This window comes from Marmota monax, unplaced genomic scaffold (assembly GCF_021218885.2).
Source record: "Marmota monax isolate L192 unplaced genomic scaffold, Marmota_monax_Labrador192_F-V1.1 WCK01_AAM20220418_F8-fsc00245, whole genome shotgun sequence".
Classification (NCBI taxonomy): domain Eukaryota; kingdom Metazoa; phylum Chordata; class Mammalia; order Rodentia; family Sciuridae; genus Marmota; species Marmota monax.
The window spans coordinates 1,910,479-1,929,607 of record NW_026693895.1 but is presented as its reverse complement, the minus strand read 5'-3'; the positions used below and the strand labels follow the sequence as shown (position 1 = coordinate 1,929,607).

Below are 19,129 nucleotides of genomic sequence, written 5' to 3'. Positions count from 1 at the left end.
AGACTCTGATGTCCTAGGTTTAGTCCTGGTTTCAATAAGCAAAACAGGGACATTTACCCTCGTGGTCCAGCCTCTACATGTACCAAACAGACATGGTCACATGCACTCATGTCAAGGGACTGGGGAGGGGGGACTCCATGAGATTGACAGGCAAAACCCCAATGTAAGTATAAGAAGTGGTCAGGATGTCATCCAGTTTAGGGCAGCAGGTGACACAGCAGCGCACTGGAATCTGAATCCCACCTCCAGCCCACAGGGGAGGGTGTGGAGTTTCTGAACCTCTCTGTGCCTCATTTTCTTTCTTTCTTTTCTTTTCTTTCTTTCTTTTTCTTTTTTTCTTTTTCTTTTTTTTTTTTTTTTTTTGTTGCTGGGGATTGAACTCAGGGGCATTCAACCACTGAGCCACCCCATTTTGTATTCTATTTGGAGACAGGGTCTCACTGAGTTGCTTAGCGCCTTGCTTTTGCTGAGGTGGGCTTTGAACTCAAGCCACCCTCTTGCCCTAGCCTCCTGTGTGCCACCGGGACCCACTGTGCCTGCATTTTCTATTTGAAGGTGAATACCTGAATAGTGGCTGCAGGACTGTGAACTGCCTGTTCCAGCCACTGGCATTGGCCATGCTCAAACCATGTGAGGGGACAAGGAGAGACCAGTGTCCAGCAAGGACACAGTTCCTTAAAGAACACCAGCCATCCTGTACCTGGACTCTCCTGCCACCAGCCAACCTTGAACTCTGGGCCCTCGGAAGAGGCACTCCCACTGTGGGACTGGGAGAAGAACAGCAGGGCTTTGAGTTGCAGAATAGGAATTCCTTCAACAGGCCACCTGGAACAAGGGACACCAGGAGCCAAGGAGGAAAGGGGCCTTTCCTGGGGAGATTAGGGCCCTCATGTCCAGAGACAGGCTGCAGGCTCTGGAAAACTTAGCCAGGGCCTCCCTGTGCCCTACTGATTCCTCTTTCCCCCCGCAGGGCCTCTACCCGCTGCCCTTGCTCAACAGCACCCTGGAGGATGGGAAGGCCACCTTGACCCCTTCCAACACGCCCCTGGGGCGCAACCTGTCGACTCACCAGAGCTACCCCGTGGTGGCAGGTAGGATGCCAAGGCGCCTGGGCCACCCGGGCCCAGCTGCGAGGGCGGCTGGAGGGCAGGGGAGGGCAGATGTGGCTGATGTCAGGAGGAGCTTCTGTGGCCCCAGCCTGGAGAGGAGAGGTGGGCTGCAGGCTGGGCCTCCAGGGGGACAAGGGGGCGTGCCTCAGCCCACCTCCTGGGTCTCCTGGCGCCCTCCTGCGGGCACAGGCGGCATCGCACCTGCGGGCCCACGGCCACCTGCCGCCCGCCCGCCCGCCGCCGGCCGCATCCATGGCTGTCGTGCATGTGCCCGCCCCGCCATCTCACACCCCTCTCTCCTTGTTGTCTCCCTCCCTCCGGCAGATCCTCATTCACCCTTCGCCATAAAGCAGGAAAGCCCCGAGCTGTCCAGTTCTAGCTCCACCCCTTCCTCTTTATCTAGCTCCGCCTTTTTGGATCTGCAGCAAGTCGGCGCCGGGGGCCCCGCGGGCGCCTCGGTCCCGCCCTTCAATGCCTTTCCCCATGCTGCCTCCGTGTACGGGCAGTTCACGGGCCAGGCCCTCCTCTCAGGTACGACAGGGAGGTCCCCGTGCAGGTACGCGGGGGGAGGGAGGGCCTCGGGCTGGCCCAGGTCCCCGGCCCCACCTGGGCCAGCACCGCCGCTTTGTGTCCCGCGACTTGGCGGAGGTGGCGGCGCCCAGGCGCGGTTCCGGTGCGGTCTGGACAGGCTACGAAGGGACAGGCGCTCTGGGGGTGCCAGGAAGTGGTGCAGCCCCCCCTCCCCCTCCCAGGACCCCGTGGAAGAACAGGGACCCAAAGGCAAGGAGCCAGATGCTGAAACTGGGGACATTTGGTCTTGGTCTTAAAGTGAAAAAAAAGGGGAAGAAGAAAACCGCATAGGGCAAAGGCAGTGACCTTTGATCCTTTCTGGATCAAAGTCCTCAAAAGGAATGGGGGCCAGTTCCATCTGGGCCTCTGTGATGTAGCTCTCCCCATTTGCACAAGGCAGGGCCAGCCAAGGATGCTCCTGCATCTTTCAACCAAGTAAGGGCGGGGGGGGGGGGGGGGGGGGGCCCGATGGGCCTCCTGTCAGGAACCTCATCTGCATTGAGAGCTAGAAGCAGGTTCAAGCCACCTGGAGCAAACCTTGCCCTGCACGGAAAAGGAGAAACTTGCCCATCCACAGGTGGGAGCATGTATCCTGCATCCGAGGCTGGACCTGAATCCCAGGGCCAGTCCTCAGGTTCTCTGTCTCCCTGACAGAAGGGCATCCTCCCAGTCAGCCAGGGCCTGTGCTGTGTGTAAAAGTCCAGGTTTGTCTTGGGCAGAGACAGAGACTCCCAGTGAAGTCTGAAGGGCATCCACAGAAACGAACTACTTCAGATGTGGACCAGCCAGGCAGAAGGCCAACCAGGCAACTATTAGCTCAGCAGAGACCCGTCTCCCTTGTGTTGGAGCTGTCTCCAAGGTGTGCAGGCATTTAGGGACAGAGAGAATGCCTCCCTGCCCTTGCTCCCATCCTGACTACCCTGAGAGGCTAGAGCAGAGACCAGGGCAAGGGGGCAAGGACACCTGGTACAGAGACAACCCAGAGTCAGACCGGCCATCTGCACCGTGCTTTCACACGTGCTGGACCTCACAGGTTGTCTTGAAATGAAGTCTTTTATGGGCACCAGGTAGCCCAGCTAGCTCAGTGAAGGGCTGCGCTGTTTGAGTAGGCCTTGCCCCCAGAGAGCCTTTGGACGTGAAGCCACTGTCCCAGAGGGCCAGCACCTCTGCCAGCCCAGAGAGATCTCTGAGTCAAGTGCACAGATCCTTTCTCGTAACCCACCCTGTGTTTACTCCCTAGTACCTAGAATTTTTTCCCTTCCCGGTGCATCCCTACCTCTAAGCCGGGAGGTCCTGTTGGTGGAGATGGACATTCAGAGAGTGGGCAGAGAGGCAATGTTTAAGGGCTGATGCGAGGGAAAAAATGTTGACTCCGGAGTTTGCAATGTGGAGAGGATGAAGTCAGCAGAGATGGGTCATTTGTCTTGACCAGAGGACTAAAGAAGAAAAGCTGTGGTCTGAGTGAAATGGTGTCAGGCAGACAGTGGAAGGAAAGGAGGAGTAGAGGAGGCTCGAATGTGCTGTGGGGTGGATGGGCCAGTCCCTGGGCAAACTCAGGTGCCTGTGGGAATGGCAGGAGGTAGGGCAGTGGAGAAGTAGGTGGGACTGGGAGAGATGATGGGGAACAGTTTTTTTCCTGTGTGAGCTGCAGAAGCATGGCAGGGCCAGTGAGAAAGAGGGAAGGATAGATGGCGGCTAGACGCTGGTACATCAGAGCCCACACAACAGCCCAGGGCCAACTCCCTGATCCTGAGGCCTCTCCACACTCTCTCCCCTCCCCAAGACCCCCCTTTTAAAAATTATTATTATTATTATTATTGTTGTTGTTGTTGTTGTTGTTATTATTATTATTTTGGTACCCGAGATTGAACTCAGGGGCCCTTGACCACTGAGCCATGTCCCCAGCCCTATTTGTATTTTATTTAGAGACAGGGTCTCACTGAGTTGCTTAGCACCTCACTTTTGCTGAGGCTGGTTTTAAACTCGCTATCCTCCTGCCTCAGCCTCCCGAGCCATTGGGATTACGGGTGTGCACCGCCACGCCCGGCCTCCCCAGGACCCTTTTAAGGAAGGCTGCAAGTGCAGTCAACCAACGTCTATTGGCTCTTTGGCTCTTCATTTAGTGGACAAGCCCACTCCAGCCAGCTGTGGGACAGGGAGCTGATCCAACCCACAGGACCAGGCAGCTGGCAGCAGACAGCAGGTGGTCCCCGAGGCAGCAGGCAGCCAGATATACAGCACTGTCATGTCCTGGCAGGTGACCTCAAAGCCAAACCCAGATGCTGTTGCACTTCAGGTGTGAGCACCCAAGGAGACCAGTGGCTGGCCCCAGGGCTGGAGATTCAGCACAGAGGCCAGGGCCCCAAAAAGGGCAAGGAGTGTCCAGGCTTGGAGGGACTGGGGTCCAGGCAGGTGGCTGGGAGCAGGAAGCAAGTCAGGACTGCTGTTCAAGGAGCCAAGGCAGTCCTGCAGCTGAAGGGCGGGCAGGCAGCGGCTGGCAACCGTGCCGAGCTCGGGGTGTTGGCCTAGAGCTCCTCACACTGTCCAGCTGAGGCCTATGGTCAAGGTTGGGCCTAGATACCTAACAAGGCTGAGCCCTGGTGGGAGGTCTCAGAGGACAGGATAGGACACGGGAGGACCAGAGGGGCATGAGCTCAAGGGTCTGGGGGGCTGCAGACCTAGAAGAGGTGAAATTTGAAAGAAAGGAAAAGAGACCGAGCTCTCCTAGGAAATTCTGCAGACAGGGCGAGGGGGGACCGTCTGGGAGTTTCCATTCCATAATCAGCTCAGCTGTGACCTGCATGGACCTTCCTGGCTCCCCTCTGCTGTGTGACCCGAGGGCCTCCTGCCATTTCCTGCAACCCCTTTACCTGCTTCCCCTGAGCAGCATTCCAAAGCTGGTAGCTCTGTTAGTGTGATGTCCAGAGTGACTTCCCTTCTGAATCTCAGCTTCAAGAAGGAGGAAGCATTAGGGAATAGACTGCCCCTGAGATGCCTGCCAGTCCTCTTCGGACAGCCCAGTCCACATCCCAGTGCGGATCCCGCAGCCCGGCCCTGCCAGTAACATCAAGGCCAATCTTACCCTGCTGCTCCAAGGCTGACTGCAGCTCAGCTGATCAGAAAGCTTGAAGTTAGGTTTTATCATCAAAGGGCTCATTACCCTCCTCTGTCCTTTTGTGCAAAATTATATTTAGTCCTGCCAAAGAGATTTCTGGGTTGCCATAATTCTCCATGCTATCAGAACAAGATAAGGAATTGAAAAGGGGTCACACAGAGGGCAGACATCAAAGGGGGCAAATGAAATAGTCTGAAGTCACCTCTACCCTCTGCATTCCTCCAGCTAAGGTCTTCCCGCCCAGCTCTGCTGCTCTCTAGAATACTTACCAATGATCCTGGGGTGCTAGAGATGTCTTAGAGAATCCCACCTCCCAGCCAGTCAACTTGGGCCTGGGCCTATGTCAACTTCTTAAACATAAGGCCACATTGGAAATATGTTGAATGCAGAGGAGATGGAATTACACAAATTAAGGATGAAGAGTCTTAAAAGAGAGAGAGAGAGAGAGAGAGAGAGAGAGTGAGTTAGGCTATTCTGGAGCATTTTAAGCTCATGGCATCTGCTGTTTGGTTTCTAAGAAGGAAGCAAGGTTGTTGGCTTTCTGGAAGAAATATTATTATTTTCCAGTGCTAGGGATGGAACCCAGGCCCTTTCACATGCTAGGCATACACTCTACCACGAGCTAACTCCCAGCCTGCATACCCCTGATCTTTTTTAAGGAGTTGGGGCAAAGAGGGTTCTGGGTTGCCGGGATAGGCCAGGGCCGCACAATTGGGTGAGGGCCACAGGAGAGCGTTTTCCAGGAGGGCCAGGTATCATGGGAGGGATGTGTCCAGTTCTGCTCTGGCAGGTGATCCAAAAAGGAAATGAGGTGACTCCAGGGAGAGGAACATTAAAATATCAGAACATAGGGGACGGAGGACAAGGAATTCCATTTGCAGGGGCAGTGTGGGGACTCGTGCTCGGGGAGGGGGTACTTGTGGCCTAATGGAATGTGTGCCCTGGAGTCTGCCCACTGCACCGCACAGCTCCAGAGCCCAGGGTCAGTGGAGGGAAAGCCCCAGGATGAGGTCTGGAGGGGGGGAACAGGGACCTCAGGCCGCCAGGGACAGAAGAGCACTAGCAGAGAGGTGTCCCATGAGCCCAGACTGGTCCCCACCACCCTGTCCCCAGTCATGGCAGACACAGGCTGCCTCAGTGTCCTTCTTAACTCACTGTGCTGGGACGCCCCTGCCCTCCAATCCAGGAGAAGGTGAACCCAGTCATCAGCTCTCCCAAGTTAGCCCCATGTGACAGGCAGGAAGATGTGGTTTGGAGGGATTTCCCCCACCCACAGTTGGGATCTAGAGGACTCCCCATCCCCCTCGGTGGGGAAGGAGGAGGGAAGAAGGTGTCAGGCCTGGTCGGCCACCACCACCCTCTTCCACCTCTCCCCCATGCCACCACCCCTCCACCTCCCCACTCCTCTCCCTCCCATGGTCCCCAGTGCCTGGCTGGGCGCTGCACCCAGGGCCAACGGGGCTGAGTCTGAGGGTTCATCAGGTGGCCCTCTCCTTCTGTTTCTCTTCTCCTTCTAAATATGCCACAGTTCCCTTCTCCTTACCTCTGTTCCAACCCTCCCGTGTTCCCCTGATGACCCTGGGTCAGATGAGCAGAGCCCACCTCAAGGATCCCAATGGGTCCCACCCTGTTTGGTCCAACACCAGACATGGCCAGACCCTGCAGTGAAAGTCAACAGGTGAGAGGTGGCGTTCAGGTAGGACCCTCCCACAGCTTCAAATAGCTGACAGCTCGTTGTAAAGAGGGTTTATTCTGCAAGGTCTACTGACGTGGCCATTTCTAAGGTGTGCTCCCTGCACTGATCCGAGTCCATCTGTAGCATGAAAGCCTGGGTGTGGCGTATGTTGACAACTTCAGGGGAATGGTAATAAGGCACGTGAGGCTTATTCGCTCCCATTTTACGCGTAGATCAATAGGATTAGGGCACATACGTGCCTGGCCAGGGCACGCAGAAGATTGGCTACAGAAGCGGGATGAGGACCCCCAGTCCTCTGATCCCCAGGCTGAAGACACAGGGTCTTGTCCATTGGCTCCTTGGGCCTGGCTCCAAATGCCCATGCCAGCCTCTGCCCCATCTTCACTTACTGCCTAGCCTTGATAAATGGTCACTCTTGCTGTCTGCTGTGTCCCCAAGTGCTTAGGAGGTTCCTGGCACACAGCGCTTACTCAGTATTGTTGGAATGTTGAGATGTCCTTGGGGAATCTCCGGAGTGAGAAGACAGGGAGATGAGGTCACTGAGGAGTTGAGAATGTACTGGGTTCCATGGACAGACCTCTCATCCCTCATTACCAGGCACCTGTCCAAGGGGCTGCTGTGTGAAGGCCTCAGGGCACCCAGGGGAGGAAACCTGGGCAAGCAGTGGCCCTGAGGAAGTGGCCCTGGGAAGGTGGTGGGCAGGGCTCACAGGGAGCCCATGGAGCCTGGGAGGAAACCTTGGCCTCCATAAGGGAGGCAGAAGGCATCTGGGTCATAACCTAACACAGAGGTCTCAACCCGGAGTGACTTTGCCCCGTTTCCTCCCTGCTAGTGACACATGGCAGTGTCAGGAGACATTGGGTTGTCCCACAGGTGGGAACTGCTACTGGACTCTAGTAGACAGAAGCCAGGGTGCTGCTAAATGTCTCCCGTGCGCAGGACAACCTCACAACGAATAATTAACAAGGCTAAAAAACCATATTGCTGAGATTGGGACCCTGTAGACACCACAAAGACCACGGAGGGCCAAATAATTCATCATGTGACAGCAGCATTTTGAGAGTGAAATGGACATTAGTAATAAATGTGCTGGGATACGGTCAGCACCTGGTTCCCCCTGGGCAAACCGGGCTATACCGTCTCTGTCACAGAACCTGGGGGTGAGCCAGATGCTGGCCTGGAGTGCAGCACCTAGGGGTGGTAGCAGAGGGGAACAGGTGAGGGACCCTGGCTGTCAGGCAGGGGGTCGGTGGGGAGAACATCACCAGGTCATGTGCGTCTCCTAAATGGAAAGCTTTCACTTCCTGATTCAGAGGAGAGACAGAGCCAGGGAGAAGGGTCTTCACAGAGCTCCCCTGGTGTCACCACAGCGTGGGTATGTCCCACAAGTTCTCTGTGGAACAGATAACACAGATGTCCCAGTAACATCCGTGTCGCTGAGAGAGTTTTCATTTTTTCAGAAATGCAGGTGACTGATGTGCAGCTGGTGGTCACCTGTAAAAGCTAATCATCTCTCAGCCATGTCTCCTCTTAGGTTAGGGGTAGGCAGTGGGTTTTGTGTCCCTTGCATCCCTGATAGATTATATTCCCCTGGAAGGCCAAGTCAAGGAGAAGAACCCTGCTCTCTGGTTCAGTGGAAAGGGTGGTGGTCGATGGGTAATGTCTGCTCTTAACCCTCCAAGCAGAAGCTGGAGGAGATGCTGAGACTCTGGTCTCTGTGCACACACTTAGGCGGGGTGTGCCAACGGCTGTGCTGGGCACAGGGATCAGGAAGACTCGCAGACTATCCCCTGGCCTCCAGGATCGTGATATAACACTCATGGCGATGAAGCCCTTGGAGAACAGGGAGCAGAACAGTGCTATTCAAGTCCTTGCTGCCTGGAGAGCCTCTGTCCTGATTGAGGCAAGGACTTGGGCTCAGAGGAGGAGGGCAAAGGCAGGAATGGCGTCAGGGCCTTGCCGAACTCAAGGAGAGCAGACGTCGAGCCCAGGAGCCCCACTGACCGACTGATGACTCTGCTGTGTTTTTCCAGGGAGAGAGATGGTGGGGCCCACGCTGCCCGGATACCCACCCCACATCCCCACCAGTGGACAGGGCAGCTATGCCTCTTCTGCCATCGCAGGCATGGTGGCAGGTAAGGGGAGGGGCCACATGGGGGTGGTGCAGGGACATTGCAAAGGAGGGGCAGGAGACAGACCGAATCCCATACATTGGCTTGCCAAAGGGCACTGAAGGGTGATGGACCCAGGGGGCACCTTGTGCATGCCTGGAGAAGATGCCCCTGTGCCCTCCTGGCTCCCTCTCTAGCCCCAGCTTGGCCGCTTCCTTCCCAAATAGCCCATGTCCCCACCATGATGGAAAGGGCGGGGCTCAGACAGACCCATGTTCAAGTCCAAGCTTCCTGACCTCTTCCACCACTTCCATGGATAATAATGAAGTGTGCTTCGGGGACCAAAGGCCCTAAGCCAAAATTGAGCCTGACCTTGGAGCACCCTTGTCACTCAGTGATTTAACTTTGATGAATTGCAGTCTCATCCCTTCATGAGATTCGAACATTGATGATGATGATGGTGATGGGATTGAAATACAGCCTTCTCGGCTCCCACTCACTCATTCTGCATGAGCAGGATCCTGGTTCCCAGGTTCTAGGTCTAAGGAGCCTGAGATGAGCTGGGGGTTTCCATCCTTGGTTGAACTGGCTTAGAATCTGCATGCCAGGCATTTGGGGTTCTCTGTCTGCCAGGTCATTCAGTGGTGACTTGTAGTGTCGAGGTCTGAACAAATGAGGACAATGGGGATTTCTTTGAGAAAGTCTCTGTCATCTAGGAGCCATATGAGGCAGACCCTGGGGTGGATGGGCTAGACCAGAGATACTTCCACTGCCCAGAGAGCTCCAGGGGACTTTAGCTCATGGAGGGGACTCTGAACTCAGGGCATGTGTGAACCCCATGCCAGCCCTGGGCCTGCTTTCCTGGCTCTACACCCAGAGACTTGGCACGTCCACCCGGGCCTACTTCCCTCTGCCGACCACCTGCTCTGGGCACCCTGTGCAAGGCAGGTGGGCTGGGCTCTCCTGGGCAGAGGAGGGGCAGGAGAAGGAGGAGGGAAGCAGACCCAGTGCTCCCTGGGAACCTGCTGAGCTGGCACTTGTTGCCGCCTGGTTACCGTGGCGATGTGCTTAATGCAGCGTTGAAAATACAGAATACTGACTCCTCTCTCCCTCCTGGCCCCGGACTCCCTCCCTCCCTCCCTTCCTCTTCTGGAGCGTGAAATGAGATTGGTCAAGATAAAAAAGGAAAAGATTCGGTTATTTTTTTAAGAGTGTGGATAATGGGGCCTCTCAATCAAAATCCCAGGCTCCAGTCTGCTCCCCCATCCCCCTTCCACCCCTCCACCTTCCCCTGCCGCCTGCTCCGAGGAGGAGGAAGACACCAAAGAACGAGGTTTTCCTCTTAATTATGAATCATTCCTTGAGGGCAGGCCCAGGGCAAGGGGTTCCTGGGGCCCAGAGTCTGACCCGGGAGGTAGCTGGAAGGCTTGAGCCTCTCATCAAAGGCTCCAGGTCATTTCCAGTAAGGCCTCATCCAGAGCCAGGCTGCGGAGAAACACACACACACACACACACACACACACACACACACGACCACCCTGACTACAAGTGGATTTCGAGAGGAAGGGGCCTTGTCTTGCACATGAAGGGCCTCCCAGTATGTGCGGCATGCAAATTAGTTTTCAGAAAATGTGACACTATTTAAGTAAATCAGCTGGCTCCTAGATATGCCCTTGTGTGGATTAATTCTTAAAAGAATTTTATTTTTGTAGAAAAAAAAATATGTCCATCTCTTACCACTGCTTGTGATCTCCCAGTCACAATTGAAGGGGGATTCCTTCAATTAATGTCAATAAACTCATCAAGCACCTACTGCATGAATGTAAGGTCATAATAAGAGCATGAAGTAAGGCATGCCAATGACATTCTTAATCCCTGTGGAGAAGAGGAAGTGGTCATTGACTGTGCACTTGTGCGTGCCCAGACATTCACACGTAGGACTTTGTTTCCCATGGAGTCTTCGCCATAGACTGGGAGGCTGATGTTACCCCTGTTTTATAGACAAGAAGACTTAGAAAAGCAAACGGTGTGCTCAGGGTTCTCACAATACTCAGCAGCTGAGTTGCTCACAGATCTCCTGATTCCAAATCTAGGGCTCCAGCCACCCCAGAAACAAACGTAAGCTCTAGAAAGTAGCACAGGAGAAGGGTCAGGACGCAGATTCCTTGGTCCATTCACTTTCCATTGTGTCTTTTCTGTCTCTCCGTCTCCGTGTATCTCTGTCTTTTCCTGTCCTCTCCCCTCTCATTTATTTTTATTTTTTGGTTCCAGCCCCACTAACTCAAGGACCCTCACATCAGTTCTAGAGCAGAACCAATACCTCCAGATAGATGGTCCATCCAGCAAACTAGCCATCCTTCCATCCATCCATTCACCCACCTTCCTTCCGTTCATCCTGCCTACCCGTCTGTCCAGGCAACCTTCCATTTTTAAGCCCCCTCTTGATCCATATGTTTTTCTATCTGTACATCCACCCTTTCTTTAATCCCTCTATTCCTCCATCTACCCATCCAGCTATCCATCCTTCCACTTTTTATCCATCTTACCATCCACATGTCTTTCCATCTATTTACCCATCCCCCATCTTCCATCTATCCATCTGTCCATGTTCTCTTGTATTTAGCCTTTTATCCACCCATTTATCTTTCCATCCATTTTCCATCTGTCCACTCATTCGTCTACCTATCCATCCCTCCATCTGTTCAACTGTCCACCTTTCCATCCGTCCATCTATTCTTCCATCAGTCTATCTGTCCATTTTTTCACATAGCCATTCTTTCATCTAGCCATCTTTCCATCTGTCCCTAACACCTGTCCTCCCATCCATGCTGTTGTCCATCCATCTGTCCTTTTCCACACCATCTTTACCTTCATCTGTCCACGTATCCATTCTTCCTGCCTCCGTCTTCCCACCTGTCATCTCCTCATCATGGGTATTCTCATCATGCACACACCATCCGTCCCTGGGTCTCTCCATCTGTTCACCACTTTTCCACTTAACAGATATCAGGGAGATTCTCTTGGAGGGGATGCTGGGGATGCAGGAGCACACAGGACGTGTTCCTCTATTCATGGAGCTCACGACCTAATAATGGAGAGAAATGAGTGATGAACAAGTCAATGAATGAACGAGCATAATTCCAGATGGTTTTAAGTGTGCGGAAACCAGAACACGGGATGATGTAACAGAGCCACAGGGAGAGGAGATCACTGCTTTAGATGGGTGATCAGGGAAGGCCTCTCTGAGAAGGTGTTCAAAGTGGTCAGCCATGTGATAAACTGGGGCTGACCATCCCTGGCCCCAAAAGAACAGCCCATGGCAGAGGCCGTATGGCAGGAAGGAACTGGTTTAGCCTGACAGCACACAGAGGGAAGGCCACCTATGGGAAGATGCTGAGCAGCTGGGCGCACTCCAGGACAAGGAGGTGTCACAGCAGCAAGATCAGGTTTTAAAGGACCACTCAAGCCTCTGGGAAAACAGACTGTAGACATGAAGAGAGGACGCTCAGAGGCCAGTCAGGGTGGAGTTGCAGTAGTGCTCGCAGGAGATGCCGGTGGCTTGGACAGCAAAGGAGGAGAAAGGAGACGCCGGTGGTGTGTTTTGGTGGTAGAGCCGACCCAAGCTGCTGGGGAACTGGCCATAGGCATGATACAGGGATCAGAAGACAGGAATCGGGGGTCCCTCCGAGTTTGGCCATGGCAAGCCCCATTGGTGATTGTGGGAAGCATATACATGGGTGACAAGGGGAGGAAGATAGGAAGTGGGTGAAAGGTGGGACTCCAGAGTCCTGTGAGGCCATATTAGGATTGAGACACCGTGTGAAATGCCCAGTTTAACATGCCAGCAGGCACATGACACACGTCTGAGGTCAGAAAAGGATCCTCAGTACCCTCTGAATATCAGTCTGTACAACCCTCTTGTTTCAAACCAAGGAATTAGATGAATTCTCTTGAAAGAATCGGAATGGAAATTCACAGAAGGTTCCCAGACCCTCAGAAAGCTTCTCCAACATACTGTAGAGTTCTAATAGAGAACGAGCCAGCACAGAGAATGGGGAGCAGTGACAAGCAAGAAGCAGACCAGGACTTGGGCCACATGAACCCAGAGGCACAGAGGGAGTGGTGAGCTGGAGGGGCAGGTGCCTGGAGATAGAAGTGGCCATTGGTGATCAGGTCAGAGGTTGTGGGACTTGCAGGCCTCCGCATTGGCATGATTAGAAGGGCATAAACAGAGGTCATGGTGCAGAGAAAGGGGCAGATGGCTAGAAAGGGCTCTGGGGTAGGAAGAAGTTGGGATTTTTGTTTGTTTGTTTTTGGTACTGGGGATTTAGCCCAGGGGCTTTTTACCGCTGAGCCACATCCCCAGTCCTTTTTATTTGAGACAGAGTCTTGCTAAGTTGCTTAGGGACTTGCTAAGTTGCTAAGGATAGGCTAGAACTTTTGATCCTCCTGCCTCAGCCTCCCAAATCACTGGGGTTATAGGTGCGTGCTGCCACCCTGGAAAATTTTTTGCAGGTAGAAAATAGCAGAGCCATGATGATAGGCTGCAGGGCGTGATGAACGGGAAAGGGAGAGACCACTAAAGTAGAAGAGGACTGTGCAGGAGGACTGCACATGCCGAGGGAGGAGGACAGGACATTCGGTCTTCCCTGGCCCAGCAGGTGGACAGATCTGGTGGTGGGAAGAGGCCACACCCAGGAGTGTTCCTCCCCGAGCCCCCACCTCCATCCGGGCTGCCCTGGGGCTGAGGCACAGGTGCCCAGTGTGTTCAGTAACTGAGTCCCTTTGCAGGTGAACGGATGCATGAATGAGTGGCACTGTGAGGGGCGAACATAAGGCTTCCGTCTCTTCCATGTCCTTTGTAGCCTGCAGCGCTCAGCTTTGGGAAGGGTGGGGTGAAAGCCAGGGCGGGGCCATGCTGTGAGGCCAGGGAGATGGAGGAGAGTGGCAGTCAACAGGGTAGTTCAAGGGCGGGTGCCCACCTCTGTTCCTCCTACACAATACCTACTTCTCTGCAAGGAAGCAGCCCCGCTGGCCCCAACCTAGCTCTAAGGCTGGCTGCGTGACAGATTTGAGCCTCCATGGAACTTTATTTAGCACCTGATACATGGGAGACTAATTAAAAAGCTAACAATTCTTGAGTGCTTCTTATATTCCAGGCACAATTATGTATTACATATTGTCACATTTAACCCCATGAAGGGGGGCAATAATTTGCCCCATTGGACAAATGAGGGAAACAAGGCTCAGAGAGGCTAAGTGACTTCTCCAAGTTTATAGGAAGTAAGAGACAGGGATTTGACTTCAAACAGCCTGGGAAGAAGATGCGGAATCACAGAAAGCACTTAGCTCACAATCGCAGATGAGTTTCCAAAAGGCTGTGGTCATTACTGGATCTCAGAGTTGGCGGGAACCTGTCTTTGTAAATGACATTGTCTCATAAGTGATAAAGAAACTTTCTGGAATTTAGGGTCAAGAGTTCTAAGGTCAAGTCCTGCCTTGCCATTTATCAGCAGTGTAATTTGAGGCAAATGACTTAATCCGGCTGCGCTTCAGTGTCCTGGTCTATAAATTGGCTGTGTGGCCGAGAGCCCCATGGGATGATTGTGAAAGGAGAATTGTTGCTGCTAGGTCAGAGATTTCTTAAGTAATTCCTCTGGGAAATAAGTCCTGTGGGGAAGCCATGATCTACTCATGGAAGAAGGTGATCTGGACTACTTTGTGTAAATAAATTCATGCCCTGGGTTTGCTTACAATGGTGACAAATTCTCAGAGTAAGTTCCAGAACACAGCGTCCCCAAGAACTGGATGCCCTCCAGGCTCCTCCCTCTTCTCCGGCCTTAGCCTTCAGCCCTGGGTGCTACAGAGGGATACACCCTCCTCAGACCTCCACCTGGGAGGATAGCCAGTTCTCAGATCTTCACGGCTGGCTCCTCTTCCGGCCTGCTGCCGTGGCCCCTCTACAGAGCCCCTGTACAGAAGGTCCAGGCAGCAGTAGAAGCAGGGGTAGAAGCTGGGCCCTCGAGCCCAGTACAGCGTTCACCCTCCATTAGGCCCTGCAGCTGTGTGAGCTTCTGCGGGTCCACAGCCTCCGTTTCTTTGTCTGTAAAATGGGGTTTAGTGATAGTGTCTGTCTCCTGGGGCTCCTTCAAGGGCTACTGTGTTTCCGTGTGTTAGGGCCGTCCCTCTGGTGCCTAGAGAACAGGGCACAGCCCCAAATGACCCCAGACTGTGCAGTTCCCCGTGGGACGCTGGAGAGGCCTCTGTGGCCCTGCCCCTCCCCCTGCCACTCCCCCACTGCCAGCCCCACAGGCCCTTCTCCCCCAGCCCCAGCTCCACCTTGGAGCCACCATCCTCCTCACGGGCCTCTCACCTGTGCCTCCAACAGGAAGTGAATACTCCGGCAACACCTATGGCCACACCCCCTACTCCTCCTACAGCGAGGCCTGGCGCTTCCCCAACTCCAGCTTGCTGAGTAAGTCCGGCCTGGCAGGCCCCCTGTGGGGCAGGGCGGGTGGGAGGGACAAGGCCAGGCCCAGGAGTTTGAGCACTGGGTGGCCCCAGGTTAGACAAGGCCTGGAGACCTTGTCTGGCACAGGATGTAGCAGGAGGGCAGTCTTTGCAGGGAGAAGGCAGAAGCCAGGTAATTCCTGACTTTGATCTCCCTCCTGCTCCCTAAGGCCCTAAATCATCGTTTTGCATAAGATTCGGAGTCAGGACTTGAGGGGAGGGCAAGGATTCAGAAGAGTCTAAGAGAGGCCTGCTGCTGCAGGGTCGCCGTCCCCCTGGCCACGCTGATCCAGCCACTGCAGGCCACACTGCTGTGCTTCTTCCTGAGAGCTGATTTCAGAACACTACCCTGACCCTCATCATCCACCTAAGTGGGTCCCAGATAATCCTGACTCTAAAGCCCTTAGCAGGAAGCCTTGTTCCTCCAGGTTTGGCATATTTGGTTTGAGAACTGGACGGCATGCAGGGTTGAGGTCCAGAGAGAGATAATGGCTTCAGCAGGCTTCGGGGCCACTGTCCACCCTTCTCTAGCTGTGGGACCTGGGCTAGGGAGAAAAGCAAGCCCACAGTGGGGAACTTGAGGGCTCCCACTAGGGCTTCCCTGAGGGGTGGCCTTGAGGGTATCAGAGCAGACCTGAGCTGGAGAGGAGCCCTGGCAGACCTCCTGGGAACCTCTGCTGCTGTAACCTCTGAGCATTCTGCCCTAGGCTCTGCAGATGTCTGCAATTCCAAGCCACCTCTTGGTTCACCTCAGCCAGGAAGGACAAGGGCAAGGAGACATGCAGGGGTCAGGGGTCAGGACAACCTCCTGCTGAGCCTCCTCAAGCTGCCATCAGCAGGGGCTTGGAGCCTGCTGCAGGCCTGGAGCCCAGGCCTCCTTGGCCCGGTGGGAATCTCAGTCTGGGCATCAGATTCTGCGACCTGCTGTTGTTGGGCAAGTCTGGTGCTTGGTTCTTGTGCTCCCAAGGGCCACGGCTCTCTCCTGCCCTCTCCTGCCCTCTCCCTGCCCCCAGGTGTTGAAGGTCAAGAGGGGGGAGGGGGCAAGACAGGCTCTCATTCTGGTGGCAACTCCGAGGCGAGGCTGGAGAAGGAGGAGACAGGGCTGGAGAGGAGTTAATCTTTGATGATCAGATAGGCAGGGGTGAATGATTAACTGCTGCTGTCTTAAAGGTCAGCAGAGGCCGGGAGGCCGAGCCACCGCCACCTCCCCTCTGACCAGCAGTGTTGTTTTTTTCGACGGTCCAGGTTCCCCCTATTATTACAGTTCCACCTCGAGGCCGAGCGTGCCGCCCACCTCTGCCACGGCCTTTGACCATCTGTAATTGCCATGGGGACAGTGGGAGCGACCAGGCAGCAGGAGGACTCGGCCTGGGACAGGCCCCAGAGAGTCATACAAAGGAATCTTTATTTATTACATGAAAAATAACCACAAGTCCAGCTTCGTGGCTCACTCCCCGTGTGGTTAATGTAATCAACCGTGAAAGACGGGATGACCTTGGAGAAGGCCAAACTGTCCTCCAGGACTTCTTAATGGGGGCAGGAGTTCAAGGGAAAGAGGACCATCCCATTCCAAAAGACGGAATTGGAGAAGAAATGTTCCCTGGCTGCTAGCCACCAAAGGAGAGAAGGAAGCGCCCCAGGACCTGGAGGGGGTACAGGTGGGCCTGCCGGCCCGCACGGGCACAGAGCACTCGCATGGCTCATCAACACAGCTCAGCAGAGGTGGACTGTAGGCAAGTCCTTCCGCCCACAGGTCACAGCCTGGTGCCAAGGCTCGACCCGACAGGCACCCTGACCCCTCCCTCAGCCTCCACCACTGCTGGCTCTTCCTGCTGTGTCTCCCGGGCACGGGCTGAGGGCTGCTAGTCTGTCACCCCCCTGCATTGCCAGATGACCCCCACTCCACCTGCTGCTGTGCAAGTTCCAGCCTCTCCTCCAGTGGCTCCTCTCTTTGGCAGCCACCATCAGCCATCCAGAAGCAGCTGAAGACAGGCATTCCCCAGGGCCTAGGCCCTGGGAGGGGAGGTGCGGCCCTGCCCAGGGCAGAACAAGGCCGAATGGTGGGAAAAGCCAACCAGAGGACACTTCCCCTTCCAGCTGCTCTTGCCAAGTCACCTGAGCTACCACAGCCCTCCTACAGCAGCCAGAAGACACCCAAGGCAGCCCCCGAGGCCCCACTGTAAATACTGTATATGAAGCTCTGGTGGGTCCTGCTTCCCTCTTTCCACCCCAGACTTGGCCTCTGAATTGTCTCCCAGCACCTTGGGCTTCTCTCCTTGATGCTTCTTTCTTTTTTAAAGAAACCCACCATTGCCACATGACTCAATAAACCATTACTCTTCATCTCAGGCTTTGGGGTTGGCTCCGGGGTGGGGTTGTGCTTCCTCCGAGAACCTCAGCGTGCGCTCTGGGGCGGGGGGTTGGAAGGGGCCATCAGATGCCCCATGGCCCTGACTTAGCATCTCCCTGTGCTCTCCCCTCTCCAAAAAAAAAGACAGAATTTATTTAGGAAGATAGGAAAAATCTCAGAAAATTACTTACGGTGAAGATCGATATTATATTTGACCTTATAAAAACACTTTTACCCCCAAGCTAAAATATGACGATCCACTGTTCTGCTAGATGTCCAAGGCTGGGGAAATCGGTTTTCCCAAGCTTTGAGTTCTTCCACTCTGAGTAAATACGAGGGCCAAAACAAGCTCTGATGTGGGGCAGGGCCATCCTGCGCTTCCCACAGACCCTTGCTGTTGGTGTCCAGAGGAAGCCTGAGGGTCTGTGGGGCAAATGAGGAAGGACCTGGGGACAGCTACAGAATGGGAGCCATGACCAGCTCTCACGGGCCCTGCCTTGCTGGGGGGAGGAGGGGAAGACTGGGCTCCCTGTGCCAGGCCAGGGCATCATGCACACACAGCTGGGACTGCATGTGAGGGCCCCAGGCCTGGGGCGGAGTGAAGTTCCCCAGATGGAAGGTGTGGATTCAGTCAAGCCCTCTTCCCCTGTGTCCAACATTTCACCCAATACCACAGGCCCCCTGTCGGGTGCCAGAGCCTTTTGCTCCCAGGGGAGGTTATAGGACTCTCGTGGAGGGTCTGGTTTCTTTGGGTTCCAGTCTAAAGATTTGGCTGGGCAGAGGTAAGGGACAGGGTGGCGGGGTCAGGAGTGGGTAAGGGAGGCTGCAGGGCCCGAGGACAACCCCCTCTGGGAAACTTGGGAGAAAGGAGGGAGATCCAAGGAGGGGCTGTCCTAAAAGCCCTCTGGGGGCTGTCTGGGATCTGCATGGCTCTCTTCTCCGTGTGGGACCCAGCTGGAACGCGGGGCCAGGCTGCAGCCAGAGTGCTTGGGTTAATGTCTATGCCTGGGCAGACGGCGTCTGGGCTGGAGAGGATGAGAGGGGGACTCCTCGCCCCACCCAGGGGCTCCGCAGCAGGGAGGACAGAGGTGGAGGCAGCGCTGTCACCTCCCCGGGGACCCTCAAGTAGAGGCCAGGGATGCCATGAAAATGGCCATGAGAAGGGGACCCCTCCCTTGAAGAACACCTGTCCCCAGGTCTTTAGAGGGGATCTGAAAGGAGGCTGGGTTCTCAGCGGCAGGCCGAGAGTGGTGGGAGGCCCTGGAAGCCCATGATATCTGAGCTCTTCATGACCCTGAACCACTGGGTGCCCGAGGGCCCTAAGACAGCCCCCAACCCAAGTCACTCTGAGATGTGTCATGTCCCCAGGAGCCTACCCATCGACCCTTGGGTGCCAGCCCTGGAGACCTACCGTGTGTCCCTGCAGTCCCTCTTCAGGTCCCAGAGGACGGAGGGGCCTGGAGCAGTTCTTCTGCAGCAGTGACCCTTCTCTGATCTGAGCTGGTTACACCAGGAGGCCTGGCTCAGAGCGCGTGTTTGTGGCTGTGCTGTGTGACCCAAGGGCACAGGTCCTGGCCAGGGTCTACCCAGATATTCCACCCCAGTCAAACCACAGGCCCCTTCAGAAAAAATAGTCGTGTGAGAGGCGATCTGAGGTACCTCAGCACT

At 54.9% G+C, this 19,129-nt stretch overlaps 1 protein-coding gene across 1 annotated transcript in view; it reads left to right on the top strand.

Moving 5' to 3' along the window:
- The window catches only part of Pax8 (paired box 8), a 53,577-nt gene extending 36,117 nt beyond the window's left edge, over positions 1 to 17,460 (top strand). Inside the window, 5 exon segments of the mRNA XM_046462822.1 lie at positions 971 to 1,091; positions 1,434 to 1,640; positions 8,524 to 8,625; positions 14,990 to 15,076; positions 16,357 to 17,460. Of these exon segments, the coding sequence (XP_046318778.1) occupies positions 971 to 1,091; positions 1,434 to 1,640; positions 8,524 to 8,625; positions 14,990 to 15,076; positions 16,357 to 16,433 (594 nt within the window). The 3' untranslated portion in view covers positions 16,434 to 17,460.
- The last annotated feature ends 1,669 nt before the right edge of the window (positions 17,461 to 19,129 follow it).